The sequence below is a fragment of the Ambystoma mexicanum genome, chromosome 10 (genome assembly GCF_040938575.1).
Source record: "Ambystoma mexicanum isolate Mex_15411 chromosome 10, UKY_AmexF1_1, whole genome shotgun sequence".
Classification (NCBI taxonomy): Eukaryota; Metazoa; Chordata; class Amphibia; order Caudata; family Ambystomatidae; genus Ambystoma; species Ambystoma mexicanum.
Genome location: NC_090932.1, coordinates 1,409,084,570 through 1,409,107,760, shown reverse-complemented (window position 1 = coordinate 1,409,107,760; position 23,191 = coordinate 1,409,084,570). Strand labels below are relative to the sequence as shown.

The window sequence follows — 23,191 nt, the reverse complement described above, 5'->3', positions numbered from 1 at the left end:
AGCAAGCATGGAAAGGTTATTTGCACGACACTCTCAGGGGCAGGCTCTGGATGACGAACTTCTATCGCTGCGACAGGGCAATCAGGACCTCCTATCCTATATTGCAACCTTTAATAGACTAATTGTGGAAACGGGATGGCCAGAGGATAAAAGAGTCACGTTGTTTAATCGAGGCCTTCGCGGAGAACTTAAAGATGTCTTGTCCCAAGTTGTAAATCCGCCCCAAGAATGCAGAGAGTATATAGACTTAGTGGTCCAATTGGATCACAGACTTCAAAACAGAAAAGCAGATCGGTCCAGGTTTGAGACCCGGGTGTTGGTCAAGACCCATGCTAATCCCAAGGGAGTTGATGTCTCTGAGCCTATGCAAATTGGAGGGGTTAAAGGACCCTTAACTCAAAAGGAACGTGAAAGGAGGTGGCAGTTAAAATTATGTCTTTATTGTGGGAATTCTGGACACTTTCTACGAGATTGCCCGGCAAAACCGCCCCGAAAGGCGGTAGGAGCCGCTGATAAAAACCATGAAGACTCTGTTTCGGGAAACAACTCCGCCCGACAAGTGTAGGGGTCCGCTTGCCGAGCTTGAAAACTAACTCTCAGACCTCGCATTTCATTGTGCCAATGGTTCTCGTAGATCCAGAACAGCCTAAGCGGTTGCATGCAATAAAGGCATACATCGATAGTGGGGCTATTGGAAACTATGTGGATCGTGAATTGGTCTCTAGGATTAACCTCCCTCTCCGTCCTAAAACCAGCAAAGATGTCATCACCACAGTCGATGGAACTGAAATTGCCTCTGGACCGGTAACACATTCCACTACTGAGGTGACTCTTATTGGTCCCAACGGCCATCGGGAGGGTGTTGTGTTTGATGTAATCAAGGCTCCACAGTTTCAGGTTATTCTTGGAATCCCTTGGTTAGAGACACATAATCCTCGAATTGATTGGCGAGCTAAGAGAATAACCTTCCCGGATTGTACACAAACCTGCTACCCAGAAAACCTGAAGATTAATCTAGCATCTGTAACCTCTGCCTCCATGCAACTACCTCCGGAATACCAAGACTTTCAGGACGTCTTCCAAAAGGAACAGGCCAACACGTTACCTCCTCACAGATCGTACGATTGCCAAATCGATCTGGTGCCCGGTGCACAACCCCCTTGTAGCAGGATTTATGCCCTTACCGAACCTGAGAATCTGCATTTGAGACAATATTTGGATCAATACCTAGCTAATGGTTTTATTCGCCCGTCAAAGTCCCCGGCATCCTCGGCTTTGTTCTTCGTGCCCAAAAAAGAAGGCGACCTTAGAACTTGTATCGATTACCGCGCATTGAACCAGATAACGGTTAAAAACCGTTATCCTCTGCCTCTGATCCCTGAACTCCTTGACCAGGTGAAGGACGCTTGCATATACACCAAGTTAGATCTCCGGGGGGCTTATCATCTGGTACGAGTTAAAGAAGGCGATGAATGGAAAACTGCCTTCCATACTAAATACAGATTATTCGAGTACCAGGTGATGCCTTTCGGATTGTGTAACGCGCCGGCTGCCTTCCAATACTTCATGAATGATGTCCTTCGGGAACTCATCGATGTTTGTGTTGTCGTATATATCGATGACATTCTGGTGTACTCCTCTTTGGAATCTGATCACAGAAAACACGTCAGGGCAGTACTTGAAAAACTGCGCCAACACAAACTATTTGCTAAATTGGAGAAATGTGTTTTCCATACCACAGAAGTCGAGTTTCTAGGTTTCATCCTGACACCCAAAGGAGTCCGAATGGACTCAAGAAAAGTGGATGCCATCCTCAAATGGCCATCACCTAGCTCTGTAAAAGGGGTTCAAAGCATGCTCGGCTTTGCCAATTTCTATCGCAGGTTTACCCCGGAATTTTCACGCGTGGTACAACCCATTACTGCACTCTTGAGGAAAAATAAACGTTTTGAATGGTCTGAAGAAGCCGAGCAGGCCTTTCAGGATTTAAAAGCTAAGTTTACCTCCGCACCTATATTGAAACACCTGCGTCCAGATCTCCCTTATGTCATCGAGACTGACGCATCCAGCCTAGCCATGGGAGCTGTCCTGTCCCAAAGAGATCCCGAAACCAACCAACTGCATCCCGTAGCATTTTGGTCCAGAAAATTCTCGGCACCCGAGGTTAATTATGCAATCACGGACAAAGAACTGTTAGCCATTAAGTCCGCTTTAAAAGCCTGGCGGCATTATCTGCTTGGCGCTCGACATACCATCACAGTGATCACTGATCACCGGAATTTACAGTATTTGAAAACCGCCAAGGTTCAGTCATCACGGCAGCTCCGATGGGCTTTGTTTTTCGCTGAATTTGATTTCGTGATTACCTATCGACCTGGCTGCAAGAATGGCAAAGCAGACGCCTTATCCCGAATTGGAATGGGAGAATCTGATACAAACTCAGAACCAGTACCAATAATTCCCGAACAGAGGATTCTAGGCATGACTTCGTTACAGACGCTTGAAGACATTCAAGCCAGAGTGAAACAACTCCTGGACCCTACAACCTTACAGGAATGGATACAAAAGGGATCAGACTTTACCATAGATAATTGTTTACCTTATTTCCAAGGACGCTTATTCCTGCCACATAAGGAATTACACAAACTAGTTATTTCCGGTTATCATGATACATTAATAGAGGGACACCCCGATATTGCCAAGACAGAGGAAAAGGTGAAACGACAATTTTGGTGGCCCTCTTGGCGAAAAGATGTTAAATCTTTTGTGATGTCCTGTGGTGTTTGCGCCCAAAATAAAAGTCAAAAGAAAAGACCAGCCGGTCTCCTTCAACCTCTAGACATACCGCCAGCACCCTGGCACACCCTATCAATGGATTTTATTACGGACCTGCCTCCTTGTTCGGGGTACAACACTATTCTGGTAATTGTGGATTTGTTTTCCAAAATGGCCCACTTTATTCCTTTGAAAGGTTTACCTTCAGCTTCTGTCCTAGCCAAAGAATTCCTCGAAAATATTGTTCGGCTACATGGATTCCCATCTATACTAATCTCTGACCGGGGAAGCCAATTCATTTCCCACTTCTGGCGCAAATGTTGTCAAATGGCGCAGATCGACGTGAGATTATCGACCAGTCACCACCCTCAGACCGATGGTCAGACCGAGAGGACAAATCAGACCCTTGAACAGTACTTACGGTGTATGTTACAGCAATCTGAAAGCAACTGGAAAGACATTCTTTGGATAGCCGAATACGCATATAATAATTCGGTACACTCTGGAACTGGCCACAGTCCTTTTTATACTTTGTTTGGGCATCACCCTCGAACCTCAAACCTTGACTCACCTCAGAACCTCAGAATGCCTGCAGTAGAACATCTGCATTCTACAATTACCCAAGCCTTCAAAGAGGCAACTACGCATTTACAACAAGCCAAGAGAAAATACAAGGAGAATGCTGATCTACATCGGAGTGAAGCACCTCCGTATCAGATTGGGGATCAAGTGTGGTTAGCTACCAGACATTTACCACTCAAAGGGCCTCTAACTTTTAACCCAAAATATCTGGGACCTTATTCTATTACGGCAATAATTAACCCAGTGGCTGTTAAACTTGATTTACCAGCTGGTATGCGAATTCACCCTGTTTTTCATGTGTCACTTCTGAAACCAGTGGTACCCGGAACCCGACTACTCAAACCTCCAGAACCTATTCTAATAGATGGGGAGCCCGAATTCGAAGTGAAGAACATTTTAGACTCAAAAATGTTTAGGTCAAAACTGTTCTACCTAATTGATTGGAAGGGGTACGGACCTCAGGAGAGGTCGTGGGAACCCAGCGACCATGTGCATGCACCTCGATTAGTCAGGAAATTCCACCGACTCTTCCCAGACAAACCAAAACCCCCAGAGGGAACAACCTTGGGAGGGGCCTTGGGGGGAGTGCTGTCATGATGCCCGCTCCCGGGGAGCCGGTTCAAGCCCGGCGTCCCCGAAAGCGGACATCCAGTCCCCAAGGAAGGACCCAGCAACCCCATATAGGGGCCTTTTGGACAGTGTCCTGGCGCCTATGGCGCCAGGCTCATAAAAGACATCAGTCCTGGCGCCATAGGCGCCAGGCTCATTATGGAAATGCTTGGGTGCACTTACCTGATGCAGACCATGCTGCAGGATCCCGGCCTCCTTGAGGCCTGAAAGGAACTACTTTACCTGTGGGACTAATTTACCATCCGGGCGTGGTCGGGGAAGGATACATACCTGATTGGAGGAAGGATACATACCTGGAACTTCTTCCAAGGCTATTTAAACCCCACCCGAACAGCCACACGTGCTTCGCGTTGTTCTGCATCTAGCAGCTGGACGCTCACCGTGTCTGCTCCTGCATCCTGACTTCTGCCACGCCTGCCAGCATCCTGGATCACCTGCAAAGGAAGAGAAGAAGAGAACAGAAGAAGGAAAAGTCCTTACCTGCTAAATCCACATCCCGGAGACATCTCGCCGACAATCCTGAAAAGGAAGACTTTAATTTAAAAGCTCATCGCGTCGATCGCTGCAGCGCCGCATTCCACTCACCTTTACAGGGCGCCTCCATGTTCAGCAGCGATCATCCGGATTCGCAGTCACGCCCTAGCGCCTAGGGAGTAAAACACCAGAACCAAAGGTGAGAGAGAGAAGGGAATAAGGAAAGTTAAATCTCCATGTTAAGACTTACCTGTTGATTCATTCCCTCTTCATTTCGGGTCCGCGCCGCATCCTGGCATTTCCGGACCCCGGCCCCTAAGGGGAAAAAAAGACATCAGCGTTAATGAGCGAATGAAAAGACATTACCAAAAAACGCTCATTAAAGACTTACCTGATTTCTACAAGGATTTCACCTCTCATCTCGGGTCGGTGCCTGTTCCCCGGCATTCCGTACCCCGGCCCCTATGGGGAAAAAGACACTAGCATTAGTACATTAATGCATGGACACAAGGGGAACCTCTTATCAAAAAACTTACCTGGAAGCCAAGCAAGTTTGGTTCTCACCAATCCGAAAATCCAGTGAAGTAACTGGATACCAACGCGCCCCTGCATCAGAAGCAGGATGGAGAGCTCGTCCTTCCAGACCCTAAGGTGAGACGCTACGAGAAATCACAGAAGGGTTTCAAGGAGGGTGAGAGGGGAAAGTGGGAGGCCGATTGCATTACCCTGCAGACAGTTAATCCCCTATTTTCGCCTACAGAAGGATACTTCTGCGAGCCAGACAAGCCAGATTTGGGGGCCCGGTCCAGTCCGTCTTCCGAACCCTGCGCATCACCTTAGAAGAGGTCACAGCAGCGCGAACCAGGCCAGCGCCTCTGTGGGAGTCAGGTGAGCGTAACAATTTGACAGACTCAACTAGGACTGTTTTATTTATTATCTGATGGTCGATACTACTCCCATCCTAGTTATAGGGCAAAGTAGGAGTTTTTCCAAACCCAGAAACTTGAATAAAGGTTTTACGAATTGTACCTTTTGTGACAATGTCTCCCCTACATATGGTGTCAGCAGTTGGATACAACTCAATTGAGACAAATTGGGGGACTCTACAATTCCAGAAACGTAGTCACAGAGCCTCAGACCCCTTTACCACCACAAAAGAATCCATAGGCTTTGACATTTGTATATGATATATGATATGATAGGTTATTTATAATGCGCTTAATACCCAGAGGTTTCTAAGTGCAGTAGGGAAGCCACTATCCCTTCTGGGAAACGAGGGATGATTCCCACTGACTTAGTTCTAATACCCACTGCGGATGGTTATATAGGATTGGCCCCAAAATCTGGCCTGGTCTGGAAGTTTGGTCTACACATCCTGCCAGGCATTATAGATTCTGACTTTCGGGGAGACATAAAGGTTCCCCTACAGAACCATGGTGAGACCACGTTTGAAATACACCCTGGGGACAAGATTGTACAGGGAATTCTCGAGAAGGCTCTATTTCACTGTTTTGAGGAAGAAAATAAACCAGAGGAAACTTAGAGAGGTAACTTAGGCTTTTGAGAAGCCAATGAGACACCTATCATCGAATCGAAAAGGGAAGATGAACCTATGATCCTTCCCGATCTAGGCTTCGCCCACCGAAATGATCCAGTACTCGCAGAAGTTTTCTTACAAGTAATTCCTGAGGGAGAAGGACAAGAAAAGGGGAGCCCCTTTTCCTTCCTGAAACAGGGATTACTATATAGAAGTAACTCAATTAGTAATACCCAAGACCCATTGTAAGATCGTAGTAGAGATTGCACACTCATTTGACAGGAGGACACTTGGGACAATCTAAAACCCAAGCTTACATCAGTGGGAAATTCTATTGGCCGTGTATCCATGCTGACATAAAGAACTTCATTCAGACATGTGAGATATGCCAAAAAACAGCTCAAACATTCCCTTGCCTGCCCCTCTAAACCCAATACCAATAATATAAGTCCCTTTCTCTCAAATCAGGGATGGATATCAGCAGACCGTTGGAAACTTCTAGACTGGGTAATAAGGATTTTCTTGTAATCATTGATTATGCTACCCGGTACCCAGAAACCTTCCCCATGCAGAACAACACAACCCAGCACATTTTTAAATATCTGTTGCCATTCTTTTCTAGGGTTGGTTTCCCCAAGGAAATTCTAATGGATCAGGGATCCAATTTATGAGTAAGCTTATGGGTCAAGGAATTAATACACATTACCACCTTAAGAACCACAGTTTACTACCCCCACACGGACGGATTGGTAGAGAGATTTAAAAATACCCTTAAAAATTATTCTGACACAATTGGTAGACGAGGATGGGAAGGACTGAGATCGTATGATCTTGTGGGCCCTATTTGCAGTAATAAAGACCCCTCAGGCATCCATCGGTTTCTCCTCTTTTGAGTTACTCTACGGTAGAGAACAAAGAGATGTCTTAGACACGCTCCAGGAGACCTGGGAAGAAAGAAAAGAGGCACTAATTCCCCTCTCACTGACGGCTACCCAATTGCGAGAGCACATGAAATTCATCCAGAGTCAAATCCACACTCACATGGAGAAAGCCCAAACCCAGCAAAAATCTACCTGTGACAACAAGGTAAATTTAAGATCCTTTTCAGTGGGATAGAAAGTATTAGTCCTCTTACCTACCTCTGAAAATAAACTTGTCTCAAAATGGCATGGGCCCTATGAGGTGGTAAAGCAAACAGGAACCTGTACCTATAAAATAGCCCAACCTGATATAAAGCAAAAGACCCACTTCTACCATGTAAATCTCCTAGAAGAGTGCAAGGAAAATCCTTCCGCTACTGGCTTCTCTTTATTGTCTTGTTTGGTACCCGAGGAGATAGACAACTCAAACTTATTCCCCAAGAACTATCTAAACACAAAGATTTGAACGATCTTATTATTACATTCCCTGATGTGTTCCTTGAGAAACAAGGGAGAGTACATAGTACTTATCATTATATTAGAACTCACAAGGGAAAAGTGTTCCATTTGAAGCCATATAGACTCCTAGAAGTACAAAAGCAGATAGTAATTGAGGAGGTTAGAAAAATGCTGAAGACAAACATCATCGTGCCCTCTTCGAGTCCATGGTCCTCCCCTATGTTGTTGGTGACTGAACCCGATCATTCGTGGAGGTTTTGCATAGGCTTCAGGCAGGTCAATGCCATCTCCGCCTTCGATGCCTATCCTATGCCACGCATCGATGAACTAATAGATAAACTGGGAAATGCCACATTTCTGTCAACCCTAGATTTAACCACAGGATATTGGCAGCTCCCTGTACATGGACCTGATAAGGAAAAGACAGCGTTCTCGACGCCAATAGGACTATTCCAATTAAAAGTCCTCCTTTTTGGACTGCATGGGGCCCCAGACACTTTCCAATGACTCATGGACAGGATATTACAGCATTATTCCAATTTCTGTGGGGCTTATATTGACGACATAGTAATTTATAGAAAACTTGAGAAGACCATCTTTTTCATCTTTTTACTATCATGAGAACCCTTAGTTGCCAATCCATCCAAATGTAAACTGGCTCAGTCGGCCGTGAAATACCTACACTTCTTTGTAGGGAATGGCAGTGTCCAGCCCCAGAAAGAAAAATTGAAAGCCATCCTAGATGCCCCCACACCTAAGAACAAGAGAGATTTTAGGGCATTCTTGCGATTAATTGGTTATTACCGTAGGTTTATCCCACATTTTTCAGATAGAACAGCCAGATTGACAGACAAGTTAAGAAATGAAGAACCCCTGACGATTTGTTGGACTAATGAGGATGATGCATGTTACAATAACCTAAAACAAACTTTGTCAGTATCCAATACTAAAAGTAGTAGACTTCTCAAATGAATTTGTGTTACAAACCAATGCCTCCCGCCCAGGATTAGGAGCAGTTTTATCACAGATATACTATGGATTAGAACACCCCATTCCGATTCACTTGTCGTAAACTCATCGCACGTGAAAATAACAACTCTGTGTTAGAATTAGAGGCCGTTTGCATCAAATGGACAATTATCCATCTGCAACATTCTGTGGCAGCCTGCTGATCATGAACCCTTTGGATCCAAATGGTTCCTGCTAAACCATACACTCTGCTGTGGTTGATAAGATATGTACTATTCAGTATGATATTTGCTGTCCTATCTAAGCACAAGACTAGTGCACCTGAGGCTATATAAAAATAGCATTTTTATACCTCACTGTCTTTCCCATTGGACTGTGTCTCTCCCTCCTCCTCTTCCTGATTCCTCTTTCCATATCTATCTTTGCACTCTTCCCCACTTCAGCAGATTTCTCACTCAGCTTTCACCTTCTGTGCTCAATCAGGTGCCACATGCCAATATCCACCCTCTTCTACTGCAGGCATTTAGTAGTTATATATCTATTTCCACACGCAACTTCTTTTTCTGAGGATCACTGCAGAGGTCCAGAATGCCACAGCCACACAGCTAAACTACAATACCAGCTTTTCCGACCCCATTCTTTGCACCTTTGAATAATGTTGAGCTGTTTTTATTTAATTTTCTCAGCGTACTTAATGAACCCATAAAAGAAGATGAGTGCAATTATAGGCTGCTGAATCTGGAACAAAGGCTGACACATTGAGGTGTTACTCCTGCTCCACTTGTCTCAACTGATTGAAACAGGTTTTTTTCTCACTGGAGCCTTGTTGGAATTGTAAGGGGAGCTAGCTTCATCATAAAAGCTGTATCATAAAAGCTGATGGTTAAGTAGTGGAACTGTAAAAGGGGGCTTTCCTTCAACATTCTGGTACATCAACAAGAGGTCAAAGATTTATAGATACCCAAAGACAGCCAAAGAAGTACACAACACCACAAGTCGTTCTATTTCAAAGGCTTCCCTACTGTTGTGGACCCTACCTGGTCTTTCTGTTTCCTGAAGTAGGTAACATTCCATGGCTAATACTGGATCCATGAATCCATATGGTTGTGGTAATTACCTCCGAATGAAAATAGTCGGCTTTTGCAAGCTTTTTGTAACACAACCCCATAATGGTGCATAGTGGTAAAACATGTGGTATTGTGGTATTTGGAAACACTCCATCTTTCACCGTTTCTGCACTAACCGTATGGTCTTTCCATTTCCCAGCATGCTCTACCACATACGTACCTGCTCTAACTCCATGGACCCTATTTGAACTTTATACTCTACGGTCTGCTGAATCACTCTGCACCCTACTTGGTCGTTCAATTAATTTTACAGTCTGTTCTACCACTACAGACCCTCCTTATTTCAAAGTCTGTTCTATCACCGAGGACTGTACTTGTTGTTTTTCAACTCACATTCTGCTCTACCACTGCAGACCCTTCTTTGTCTTTCCAATTCTCACAATGCACCACCAGCATGGAACTTACATTGTCTTTCCATTTCATGCCCTGCTCCACCACTTTGGAACCAACCTGGAGGTTCTATTACGCAGACTGCTCTAACACTGCAGCCTAAGACTGGTCCTTGCATTCCCTCCTCACTCTACTGCCACAGGCCCTACCTGATATTTTTTATTTCACAGCCTGCTCTGTGATTGCAGACCCTACTTGGATTTCATATTTGAGCATCTGCTCTAAGACCACACACCAGAATTAGTCTTTCCATTTCCCAGCCTACTATACCACTCTACTCCCTAGTTAGTCTTTAATTTCAGAGCTGGCACTACCACTGCAGAACCTACTTTGTCCTTCAATTTCAGAACCTTCAGTACCACTTCAGTGCTTTTTTGGTCATTCCATATCACAGCTTGCACTATATCACAACAAATGATATTTGTTTTTTCCATTTCCCATCTCACTTTACTGCCACAGATCCTACTTGGTCCTTTCATTTTACTGTCTCCAGACCCTACTTAGTCTTTCTGGTTTATATCCTGCTTCACCAAATTGGAATTAACTGTTCTTTCCAATTTACACCCTGCTTCACCAATGGGGACCCTACTTTCTCTTTGAATTTCACAGCCATCTTTACCACTCGGGACACCACAAGCACACCAGAACCTGATGTGGTTCGGTTTCCATATTGCCTCCACCACTTTTGAAGGTATATTTTCTTGTCATACACTTTAGCTGCCTCTTATTATATAATTCAAGTCATATACCTAGTTCTAGGATTTCTCTTCAGTTTAATGGATAACCTTATAATTGTATAGAAAATGATGGGCCGCAGACAGAATTGAGAAACAGGACTTGGCAGCCTTTGTTTAGGGCACATCATACGTGTACAAAGGCTCTAGCATTCGAAGGTGTCTGAGAACGTGCCACTGCAGCCCGTTGGTCAACAAGACAAGGAGAACAAGTGCTACCAGTCTCAAGGGAGAGGAACGTGCCTTTCTCCCATATTTCAGTAGAGATGTTGAAAATTAATTTAGATCAGATTCATTGAAGCAGTCACTTTCTACTTTGGAGTCTGACAGCATCACACGCCGACTAAAACCATTTTGACATCACTAAGTTGCCTATGACAAAGAACAACCCTAGAAAAGTCTTCTTCAAGGGTGGGACCTATGCAGCTAAATAGTTCGAAAGCCCAGCATTGCATGGTGACAGGATTGGTATCCTTCTGGGCAACATGATGCCTTGTGGCCTATTCCAACATCAGTGTGCATTCTTTTAACTGACAACTATTACACCTTGAATATCAATGTTACTATTTGAGAAGTATTTTGACAATTTCTGATCACATTAGTTGACTGATATAATATTTAACACACTTTTCTTCCAACAGTGCTACTTAATGCATCATATCTCAGGGTTAGCTTAGCTTAGTTCTTTATATTTTCAAGTCATATTACCCACCCATGCCAGTCCTGTGAGGACGGAGAGCTTCCACTGGAATTTCCCAAAGCCAATGGCTTCCACCGCATCTTCCACCATAAAGGTATCTACGAAGAAAGAATGTTTTGTCAGAAGTTCTTGCAAAGCAGCCAAGGACACATAAACATTTACTTCATCATATTATTCCATTGGACAATCAATCCATCAATTAATCAGGCCAAAGGCCATAAAAGCAATACATGCGTAAATACAATAAGTAGTAAATCACAGAAAATAGATATTGAAATGTGGGCAATAAGATAGGTGTAAGCCCTCAGAGCTCAAATTCTCAAGGTGATGCAGCACTTCCCATGTTACAACATCCCAAACACAGGAACTTTAAAAATGTACGCTGAACAAATAAAATGAATCATTTTGTCGAGTTTAAAATCAACACTGTTGTATTTTTAGTAAAAGTAATTCTTCGTCCATGCATAATAAATGAAGTCGCAAACCGCAAAAGTGATGTCTGGATACAGATTGTTCATACACGTTTCTCACCCCATGGTTCTCCACAAGCAGTGGAGTAACTTCGCTGAAAAAGTTGGGGGGGGGGGGGCATGACATCTGAAGAAAAGGTGGCCCAGCCAAATGAATGGGGACAAAATGGTGTGCCATGAAAGTTGGGGGGGACCAACACCCCTGCCCCCCCCTAAAATTACGCCCATGTCCACAAGTGGCAGCAGGTTTCTACTTTTAATACATAAGTAAGCAGGGTACATAATGAGCAAATGCTGTATGGTCTCCAGAATCTGGCCAAAAGTGGCATTTATCTGAGGATTCTTGCTTCCATCGGGCAGTAAAACCAGCAGTGGTAAAATTATTAGCCTACATTTTAGCATGAGGGTTCGAGCATAAGGATACCACATACTCTTCAATTCCATATTCATGTTTCCTATTTAAGAACGACAACCCTCTTGATCATTTCATACAATCATCCAGTTTCTTTACTAGTATCCACTGATCGTAAGGCTTACATATCCCCTTTTTCGTTTCAGGTTTAATGTTTGTTGGATTAAACTAAAGGTTTGATAAACTAAGACGCCAGAGCCATCCTCTTACATGGTGGAACCGTGGTAGGTAAAACCCCCTGGACAGCTCAAACATCTAGCATTGCTTCTTTATATTTATTCAGGGAATCGCTTGACCAAAGGCGCACCCTGTAAATCAGCGGTTTTAGAGCAACTCACTCACCAATGGGCATCCAACCTAATTCAAGTTGGACTGGTGCATTTGGGGCACAGGGCGGGAGGCGCAAGAATTTTTGTATCCATTTATAGAAAGTGTTACTGATGGACGGTGGCCTTAAATCTCTGCACCATATAATGACCCTGCTACTGCCTGTGCTCTATAAACTATAAACTTCGCATTCTGAGATACGGTTCGGTTAGCGTTTTTATGGCTAATCCTTATTCCCAAATAGTCGAATATTTTAACTTCTTCAATGGCTTCCCCTTCTATTGATATTTTAAGATGCATGCAGTGATTAATCATTTTCCCACGCATTATCTTAGTTTTTGCACAGTTGATTTCCGACTCATTTTCTACACAAAAATGTGTGAACTTGTTCTTCAGCTTTCTCAGCCCTACGGGTGTGCATGAAATTAGTACAACAGCATCTGCGAGCATCAATATCCCTATCACCCAAAGTAAGGGTGTCAGCTTCAGTTACCAGCGGCCCACTGGGACAGTGAACCATTCCATCAAAATAAAGAGAAAATAGCTCCCTTAGTCTTTTATTTCTGATATGATGGGATATGTTATTTATAACGTGCTTAATACCCAGAGGTTTATAAGCGCGGACCCAGGGATCGAACCTGTGTTGCTCCGTGTCATCTTGCTTTCAAGGCGAGCATGTTGCCGCTGAGCTATCCTCCCGAGACCTGATAAAAAGCATTTGCCGAAGTTGAATATGCGGAAACAAAATTCATAGGAATAGAACTGTGAGATTCATTGTGATCTAGGGAGGATACTTCTCACCACCCTCTATTGATGGTTACCTGCAAGTGTTTGGCTTTGGATAACCTGTTTGGGAAACATATTTTGGCAAGTAAATTGACCATATTGTCTCTATAGGTGCGGCAAGACACATTGGGCCTCATTACACGGATGGCGGTAAAATACCGGCACCGCCTTGGCGGAAAGGGGAATTACCGCCCCATTCCAAGGTTGGCGGGGCGGTAATTCCCCCTTCCACCATTGCCCTTCCCCATTCCCATTTTTGGCCCATAGGGCTCAATGGGAATGGGGAAGGAAATTGCGGTACCGTAATTAGCTCCCTGGGTCCCTTTGCGGGTTGGTTTTTAACGCCTGCAAAAAGCAGACATTAAATCCCCCAACCTACAAAGGGACCTCGTAGTAAGGCGGTAAGGATTTACCGGTAAATCCTTACCGCCATCCGTGTAATGAGGCCCATTGAGGCTAATGGACTCAGGAGTATTACAGCTATAGAGTTTCAACATAAGAAACCAAGTGAGAAAACCTTTGAAATGTGGTCATCCCTTATTGAAATATTTACCAAACTCATTTGGGAAGTGACATGCCCACAAAGAATGTACAAAGAATGATCTCTTGTTCCGTTCTAGTTTATGGATAGATTATTGTGGGATTACAAATTTGGGCATCTTCAGTTTTAAAGAATATTGCTGATGTTATTTTTGTGTTCATGATAAAATCAATACAACATACTGTACTAAAAGACAACATTTATTTGGTAAACTTAGAAGCGAGAATGGCAGTGAAACGGAACAACACGCATTTACAAAGCCAATAGGTTTGGCTTTTTGTGTGGAGAAAAACGTGCCTACGTCCTCTCTCCGGAACACGGGTAGCATGTGTACGCAATGAAGGGATAAGAGGGGGAGTGTAAAGAGAGTTAGAGAGGCCCTTGACGGTAGGAGCAATGACACTGCAATACAGGACACACAGATGAGAGGATGTAGGAGGCGGGCACAAGTGAGTGCGGGAGAACAGAGCCAATGTAGCCATGGACAGAGAGGTTTGACCTCTTGTACGAGAGGACCAAGCGAGAGGAGGATGAGGAGAGCAACTGTGCATATGCAAAGAAAGATCTATTTTAGAGCACATATTAACCTTTATAAATATAAATATTAGCACAAGCAAAAGTAGATTAACGAAGAGGCGGTCTCTGGAATAATCAGGGCGTTAGTCTTCCTATTCTGGCGAAGGAGTTAAAGTAATGCCAGAGAGCAAGTCATGGCTGAATTGAGAGAGAATATCAACATGCAGTTAGTGGGACGTTTGATACTGAAGTAGGGATAATGAAAAGGATGCGTATGTGAGTGAGGGTGTCATGGGAGGGTAAAGGGATATCCAGCGCTGACAAATGTTGGCAGGCAGGATTCACACACAGGTGCTACGTTACGTGGCTGCAGTGATGACATTCATTGTTTAAATACAAAATGTTAAAAAAAAAAGGACTAAGGATTATTTGTCATGATGCCTACCCCCGGGCATCAGGACCAAGGCCCTCAGCTCCGGGAGCAGGCATCCAGACATTTGTTTAAACCTCAGCAGCCCCGGCTAGGGGCTGTCTGGGTTCAGTCCTGGCGCCCTAGGCGCCAGGCTCATAGACTTTACTTACCTGATGCAGACCATGCTGCAAAAGAGTCCAAGCCTACATGAGGCCTGGATGGGACTATTTTGTTACAGGGACTATTTTTTACTTGGGCGTGGCTCTAGGGAACTTCTTACCTGGAACTACTTTGGAGGCTATTTAAACCACACCCGAACAGCAGCACATGCTTCGCGTTATTCTGCATCCAGCAGCGTGACGCTCACCGTGCCTGCAGCCAGCATCCAGTCTTCTGCCACGCCCGCGTGCCTGCAGCCAGCACTTAGTCTTCTGCCATGCCCGCCTCCAATCCGGAGCTCCTAGAATAAAGAAGAAGAAAAGGACAAGGTTAGAAAACAAACTTATTTCAAATTCCTCACCTAATTCCGGAACCATTTCATCTCCGGACCTGGAAAGTACATCAGTCCTGCATGCGTCGCTTCGCCAGCTCCAGCACGGCGCCATACTCACCAGTTCTCACAGCATCTTTCGATCCGGCACTGTCTCCATCATTTCTTTGCCGTAATCCGGCACTTAGGGAACACAAGAAAAAACAAGGTGAGCCAAGGGAATCAACAAATACAACCTCTTACCACGATAGACTTACCTGATTCACCACCGGCAGTATTATTCCATAACTCTCCACATTTTCATATGCCGCATCTGTAAAGAGAGAGAAAAACAACATGTTAACGCATGCAATAGTTACCGGACAGCGTTGGGTAACACAGACTCTTACCTGAACGCCAGCAGCAGCTACAAGACCTTCTTCTCACGAACTCAGTTGCAATTTAAGGAAGGAAGGGGACAAGAGTGAACAACGGGCACATTGAACTCTTTGAACTTGATACTTACCAATCCTGCCAGGGTCTTCAGAGTCAATACTTACCGGAACTCTCCAAACACCTTCAAACCAGTGAAGTAACTGGTATCTACGCGCCCCTGCAAGACAAGCAGGATGGAGAGCTCATCTTTTACGAACATAAGGTGAGGTTACTAAGGGGATATCGGATGTGATTAGTGGGGGAGAGCGAGAACAGTTGGGAGGCCATCACTAAAACCCACAGGTGGTTAATCCCTGTCTCCACTTGCAGGAAAATACTTCTTCGGGTCCAGCAGACAAGACTAGGCGGGCCATTCCAGACAGTCATCACTGCACTACGCATCACGTTGAAGGAGACCGCAGCTGTCCGGGTCCGATCGACACCCCTGTGGGGTCCAGGTGAGCGTAACTTTATTACAGCTATAGAGCTTCAACATAAGAAACCAAGTGAGAAAATCTTTGAAATGTGGTCACCCCTTATTGAAATATTTATCAAACTCAATTATGGTTAGATTATTGTGGGATTGCGAGCTGAAAGAAAACAGAGCACTACTTTGTGGGGGTCAGAGGCCTCCTTTTTAGAGAGGACGAGCAGTTCTTTGAGCGGGCCTGGCCTCCCTGGCACCGCTGCTGTAGCAGGGCCTTGAAGAGACCCTAATTCATTTCGCTTTTTTTAGGTCCCTAATTTAAAAAACAGCATTTGTCTTCTTTGCACACCATTCTCAGAGGCTGTAGTTTCAGACAATGTATTCCCTCCCACCTTGACTTATCTTCAACTCATCCTAGATCAGGTAGAGGACGAGGCTCTTCAACTCCACATTGCTCCTGCCCTCGTGGGGCGAGGGCAGGAGCCCCCCCAGCACCACCAGCCCAGCAGAGGAACCACGCGCCGAACCAGGAACTCGGACAGGGCCTGCCTGACCCTGTCCCCACACGGCGCCTGATTCGCCCATGCCGGGCGCAGCGCGGCGCGAAACCGAGGCTAAGCCTCAATTTCATCAGCTGGAACCGCCGGCAGGCGGATTACGCCGGCGGCCAGCTCGAAGGCCATTCTAAGGCCTGTTGGGTGCCTGTTTGGAGCCACAGGAGCTAGGGGCCAGAAACTCTGCCCTTACCAATCCAGAGCCACCATGAACAGGAGTTCCTTCCAACTACTGCTGGAGCTGCTGACACCAGGTATGTCACGAGTCCCTAGCTACAGCACGAGCGTGCATCTTGAAGGCAACACGCGGCAAATTATTTAGCAATATCCGCACTGCTCCTGCGTTGCCCAGTGCGGCCCTTCCTGCCAGGATCTGCCCCATTAATGCACTCTAAGTGCATCCAGCCACCTATTGAAGCCCTGAGGTTCACCCCATTTAAAGATGGCTGCCCGCCGCATCTTCACCCCTCCATCCGGCCCTGCTACCCTGCAAACATCGTGATTGGCCCCTCTCCTCTATTGGGAGCCAACCACAAGCCAGTAGGTTCCGAACCGGCCCACCTCGAAGGCACTGTGCACTGTGCCTATCTCTAGCCTGTACACACCACCGAGCATAGGGCTAGATCCCCCGCCCTTCTCCTTTGGGGTAACATACCGCCCCTTACTGCAACCTTTTTCAACTGTTCCAGCCAGCAACCTGAACTGTTTCTAGCCTTCACTGAACCCTGTCCTCGCAGTACGGTATAACACAGACTACTGCTCACACTGGGTAGTGCCTTATGGTCGCATAGAGACTACTGCGACATTGTGTAGTGCATTATGGTCGCTTAGAGACTACTGTAACATTGTGTAGTGCCTTATGGTCGCTCAGAGACCACTGTGACAACATTGTGTAGTGCCTTATGGTCGCTTAGAGACTACTGTGACATTGTGTAGTGCCTTATGGTCGCTTAGAGACCACTATGACATTGTGTAGTGCCTTATGGTCGCTTAGAGACTACTGTGACACTGTGTAGTGCCTTATGGTCGCTTAGAGACTACTGCGACATTGTGTAGTGCATTATGGTCGCTTAGAGACCACTGTAACATTGTGTAGTGCCTTATGGTCGCTTAGAGACCACTGTAACATTGTGTAGTGCCTTATGGTCGCGTAGAGACCACTGTGACCACTTGTGTTGTGCCTTATGATCGCTTAGAGACTACTGTAACATTGTGTAGTGCCTTATGGTCGCTCAGAGACCACTGTGACAACATTGTGTAGTGCCTTATGGTCGCTTAGAGACTACTGTGACATTGTGTAGTGCCTTATGGTCGCTTAGAGACCACTATGACATTGTGTAGTGCCTTATGGTCGCTTAGAGACTACTGTGACACTGTGTAGTGCCTTATGGTCGCCTAGATTACACTGCGTATTAGTATTGAGTATCAGCACTGTGCACTAGCATTTCTCCGATTCTCTGCGCTAGTACCCGCACTGCAGCACCATTGCGTACTAACATTGCGCACTAGCTTCTCTCTGACGATTTTGTGCGTCAGTTCCCTCTAAACTCAGAAATGATAACCTGGACCTTCCTCATTATGTTCCCATTCTGCCTGGTCCCCCATGACACCCCTTGTACAGGGTCACACTTTCGCTTACACCCCAACGGCCTCAGCAGACTAGCCTGCCCCAGACATTATCCCATACCCTGCCCCACCCCCTTCCTACCTAACATCAACCCCTTCCAGCCTACCTCCTCCATTGACTCTCATCGCATAGCAGACACCCCCAGCCCCCAAGAAGCATCACAAACTACTCCCATCGGCCAACCCACTATCACGAACCTTACTATCAGCAGATCCTATCCCTGCTCAGGATTATCGAGATTCACCCGACTCAGATCCAGAACACACACACCCGTATCCTTCCCCAATCTAGGCAATAAACAAAACATAACCTTTACCAAATCTGCCCCTCACTGCACACGCCCTACACCCCCGACAGACCAGATATCACACGGCCTGATCGCACCCTCCCCCCGCACCCACATCAAAAAATCATGCATCACCACCGAAATCATTAAAGGTGCACTCATCAATGCGAGATCTGTAGTCGCCCATGCCTTAGACATTGCAGACATTATCACCGCTAATGATCTCGACTTCATAGCTATTACAGAGACCTGGCTCCACCCAGCATCTGGCCCCTCTCTATCACTTGCTATACCCAATGACTATACCATCTATCGTGCAGACAGACAAACAGCTAAAGGTGGTGGAGTAGCCGTTATTGCAAAAAGTTCCATCAACATTAGACACATACAAAACCAATCACTGACATCAGCGGAATTACTCACCCTCAAACTATCCACAACGCACACAAGCACTATCACCATCCACCTCATCTACAGACCGCCAGGCCCCATACTATCCTTTAATGACGACATAGCCCTTCTACTCTCTAACAATATCAAACCTAACTCTCGACTACTCATCCTAGGAGACTTTAATCTAGGTCTCAATGATGAGAAAGATGACAAAGCTCACACTATCGCCAACACTATTTCAGAATTAGGACTCACCCACCATATCGCACAACCCACACATAACAAAGGACGCATCCTTGACTGGATAGCTGACCTCAATTGCAACACTACCATCCTCTCCAACACTCCATGCGCCTGGACCGATCACCACCTTATTACCTTCACCATCAACAAAGGCACTCAAACACCAGGGCCCTCCTCCAATGCCCCACCCACACTCACAAGAAACAACAAAAATATCACACTAGAGAAACTCCTCCCGTTACTCCAACCCATCATCGACTTCTCACCCACCATGACCAACCCTACTGAATTAGTAGATCTATACAACACAACTATCCTTAAGGCCATAAATATCATAGCACCACTCAAGCTTCGGAAAGCCAAACCAAGAGCACACCTCAATTCCTGGTTCACCCCCAAACTAAAAACACTCCGCAAAGCCAAAAGACAAGCTGAATTAGCATGGAAACAGTCACCATCCACCATTAACAAAACATCCTACGCATTAGCATCGAACATCTATAAAACAGCCATCATCCAGTCTAAAAAAAACATGTACAATGAAAGAATCAGCAACGCCAAATCTAATACCAAAGAGCTCTTCAATATCCTGAGAGAACTCGAATCACCCTCCCCCATTCCAGACACCTGCAACAAAGACATCCACTGGTGCACGAACATCCAGGAAGCACTCCTAGGCAAAATTGCCACGCTACAAGCCAAAATCTTGACAAAGAAAGAAAGCCTCACCCTCTCCGATAACATCACCCCCTCTACACACACCCACACCACCCCCCAAAATGATGACAATAACCTCTTTGAGTTTTCCACCATAACCATTAAAGAGGTTGAAGAAATAATCTACTCCCTTAAACCGTCCAAATGCCAAGGCGACACTTGCCCAGCCCCTATCATTAAAGATGCTGCCAAACAACTTGCTCCCTTCATCACCACCCTCATCAACGCATCTTTCACCTCCCACATAGTGCCCAACAACCTCAAGGACTCCTGGGTTCTTCCTTTACTCAAGAAGCCCACCCTTGACCCTAATGTCCCCACCAATTACAGACCCATAACGACTGTACCCTTCCTACTAAAAATCCTCGACAGAGCTGCCTATCTCCAGATACAGAACCACCTCGAGAAAAATAACTTACTAGGACTCAGACAATCAGGATTCCGCCCCAAACATGGCACTGAGACCGCCCTGATTGACCTTAAGACACAGATGGACAACATTAAAGACAATGGTAAACTAGCCCTCCTTCTCCTCCTTGACTTATCGGCCGCCTTCGACCTGGTCAACCACGACATCCTCTGCAAACATCTATCCTCAGCAGCCAAATTCTCAGATAACGCCAACGCATGGATCCATTCCTTCCTTAACAACAGATCCATGAGAGTCTTCGCACCCACAGCCTCTGCCATCCCAGCCCCAGTCACTTGCGGTGTCCCCCAGGGCTCCTGCGTCTCCCCCACTCTATACAATGTATTCACGAAACCCCTCTTTGACATACTGGACCGCTTGGGTGTCATCTACACCAACTACGCAGATGACACCCAAATACTGATCCCTTTAACAGGCGACTACTCCACCGACCTCACTGCTCTCAACAACATTTATTCCATTATACAAGAATGGATGGCCAAGCATGGCCTATGCCTTAATGACGACAAGACCGAGCTTCTCCTCCTAGGTTCCCAACCCAGACTTAATAAACTCGACAAACTCTATCAAGCATTCACCATAGACGGCAATAACATCACCGTCTCTAACAGCGTCAAAACCCTAGGAATCTACCTCGACTCCTCCCTCACACTGACAAGACAGATCAACTCCATCTCTTCAGCCACTGCTTACACTTGTAAACTTATCAATGCCAGCAGACCTTACCTCTCACCATCCAACTGCATCACCTTAGCCAGAGCGCTAGTCCTTTCCAAAGTTGACTACTGCAATGCGCTATACTTGGGAACCAGTCAGAAAAACATCAACAAACTACAAGTCATACAAAACAACGCCTTGCGAGCAGCCCTGAACATACCCAAACAAGAACACATCTCGGACGCCAGACGCACCTGCCATTGGCTATCCATACCACAAAGAATTGAATATAAAACCATCTCACTCACACACAAATGCCTAGCTAACCAAGCACCCAGATACCTATCCGACAACCTCAAGCACCACACCCCAGCGCGCCCTACCAGATCAGCTCAAACACACTGCTTAAATATCCCAAGATTTAAGCTCCAAAAAGCAGGTGGCTCCAGCTTCCCCGTGCTTGCCTCCAAACTTTGGAATTCACTTCCACTCGAGCTGAGATCAGAACCGTCCTTTCACAGATTTAGACACAACACCAAAACTTGGCTTCTATCCAAAGAAACTGCCTAGCCCTACCGCACTAGCATGCACCAAGACTGTAAATTTGTAAATATGTAATCGATTTGTACATTTCTGCTGCATTATTCTTGTTGTATTCATTATTCTTGTTGTATTCATCGCAAGCGCCTGGATGCCCTAGGGCCAGGCGGCGCTATACAAATAATAAACTAAACTAAACTAAACTAAACTAAACTAAAGGGCAACATGAACTTGACAAACTAAATTCTTGCACTTTTCCGTAAGGCCTTGAAGACACATTTGATAGTATGCTGACACAATATTTAATCTTTGATATCTTATTTTGCTTATGTTTTACTCTCCACAAATGTTGAGACCTTTCATTTTTAGATGAATTTATTAATTTATTAAATATACATACTATATACATTTGTATTCATGTATACATATTTATTACATATATATATATAAATAATACTAACAAAAACCGTTGTTAAAAGGGATGTTATGGTTAAATTGCACTACAAAAAACCTGTGAAATTCAATGGAAAAACGTTGTTACAGGAATGTTATGGTTACAGGTAAACCGAGAAAAAAAAAAAAATCGACAGTTATGGTAAGCTAAGCAACCATAACTCGTGCCACCAGTGTGCACTGCAAGGACTAACACGCATGACATCAAAGATGCCATCACAAATCTCATTCATGACATCACTGATGACATCACAATTCAATAGGAAGCCTCCACAAGGGATTGTTATTGTAAAGGTGGGAGAAAACTATCAAAAAATATTGGAAGAACTATTATGAGAGAAGTAGGTAATGGAGGAATGCATTGCTATACACACCATTGCATTACACACTTCTTCACTGCGCATGAAGGAACATAGCCATTGTCTGCACCATACTGCATGGAAGTGTAACCTTCAAAATCTTTCCATGTTACACAGTCAAATCATGAATGCATTAGTTTTAGAGTGTCGGGTGCTGTGAACCATGTAAGAAGTAGCTACCATTGCCTTTATAACAACATAATTGGACTACTGCACTTGAACCATAAAGACACCACAATGCATACAAACATGGCCATATACAAGGAAATTAAAGTAAGCTGAAAAGGAGCAGTATTACCAGAAAATGATACTAACATAACTGATTATCTTCATGCACAGAAACCAGTGCTGTGTTTTACGCTTTCCTCTTCACCTATATGTATATGTATCATATGATGTGAATCAACTGTAAGGAAAGTAGTGTAAGAACATATGAGAAGGGTGCCGTACAGAAACATAGAACCTTTAGCATTGTTTTTTCCTTACTGTTAGTGAACAAAAGCACCTGCCTTACTTATGGTAGTGAACAAAACAGAGGGAGCCACACATGTGATGCCATCAGTGTTGTCATTAATGAGATTTGTGATGGCATCTTTGATGTCTTGGGTGTTAGTCCTTGCAGTACACACTGATGGCACGAGTTATGGTTGCTTAGCTTACCATAACTGTCGAATTTCAGGAATTTTTCGGTTTTACCTGTAACCATAACGTTACTGTAACAATGTTTTTCCACTGAATTTCACAGGTTTTTTAGTAGTGCAACTTAACCATAATGTCCCTTCAAACTACTTTTTTTGTTAGTGAATTTCATAGGTTTTTAGTAGGGCACTTTAAGCATAA

At 45.0% G+C, this 23,191-nt stretch overlaps 1 protein-coding gene across 4 annotated transcripts in view; it reads right to left on the bottom strand.

Moving 5' to 3' along the window:
- Positions 1 to 23,191, bottom strand: part of SVOP (SV2 related protein) — a 750,499-nt gene that overhangs the window by 385,838 nt on the left and 341,470 nt on the right. For all 4 annotated transcript variants that reach the window (XM_069619446.1, XM_069619445.1, XM_069619448.1 and 1 more), the window contains one exon: positions 11,310 to 11,395. In XM_069619446.1, the coding sequence (XP_069475547.1) occupies positions 11,310 to 11,395 (86 nt within the window). The remainder of the gene's footprint in view (positions 1 to 11,309; positions 11,396 to 23,191) is intronic.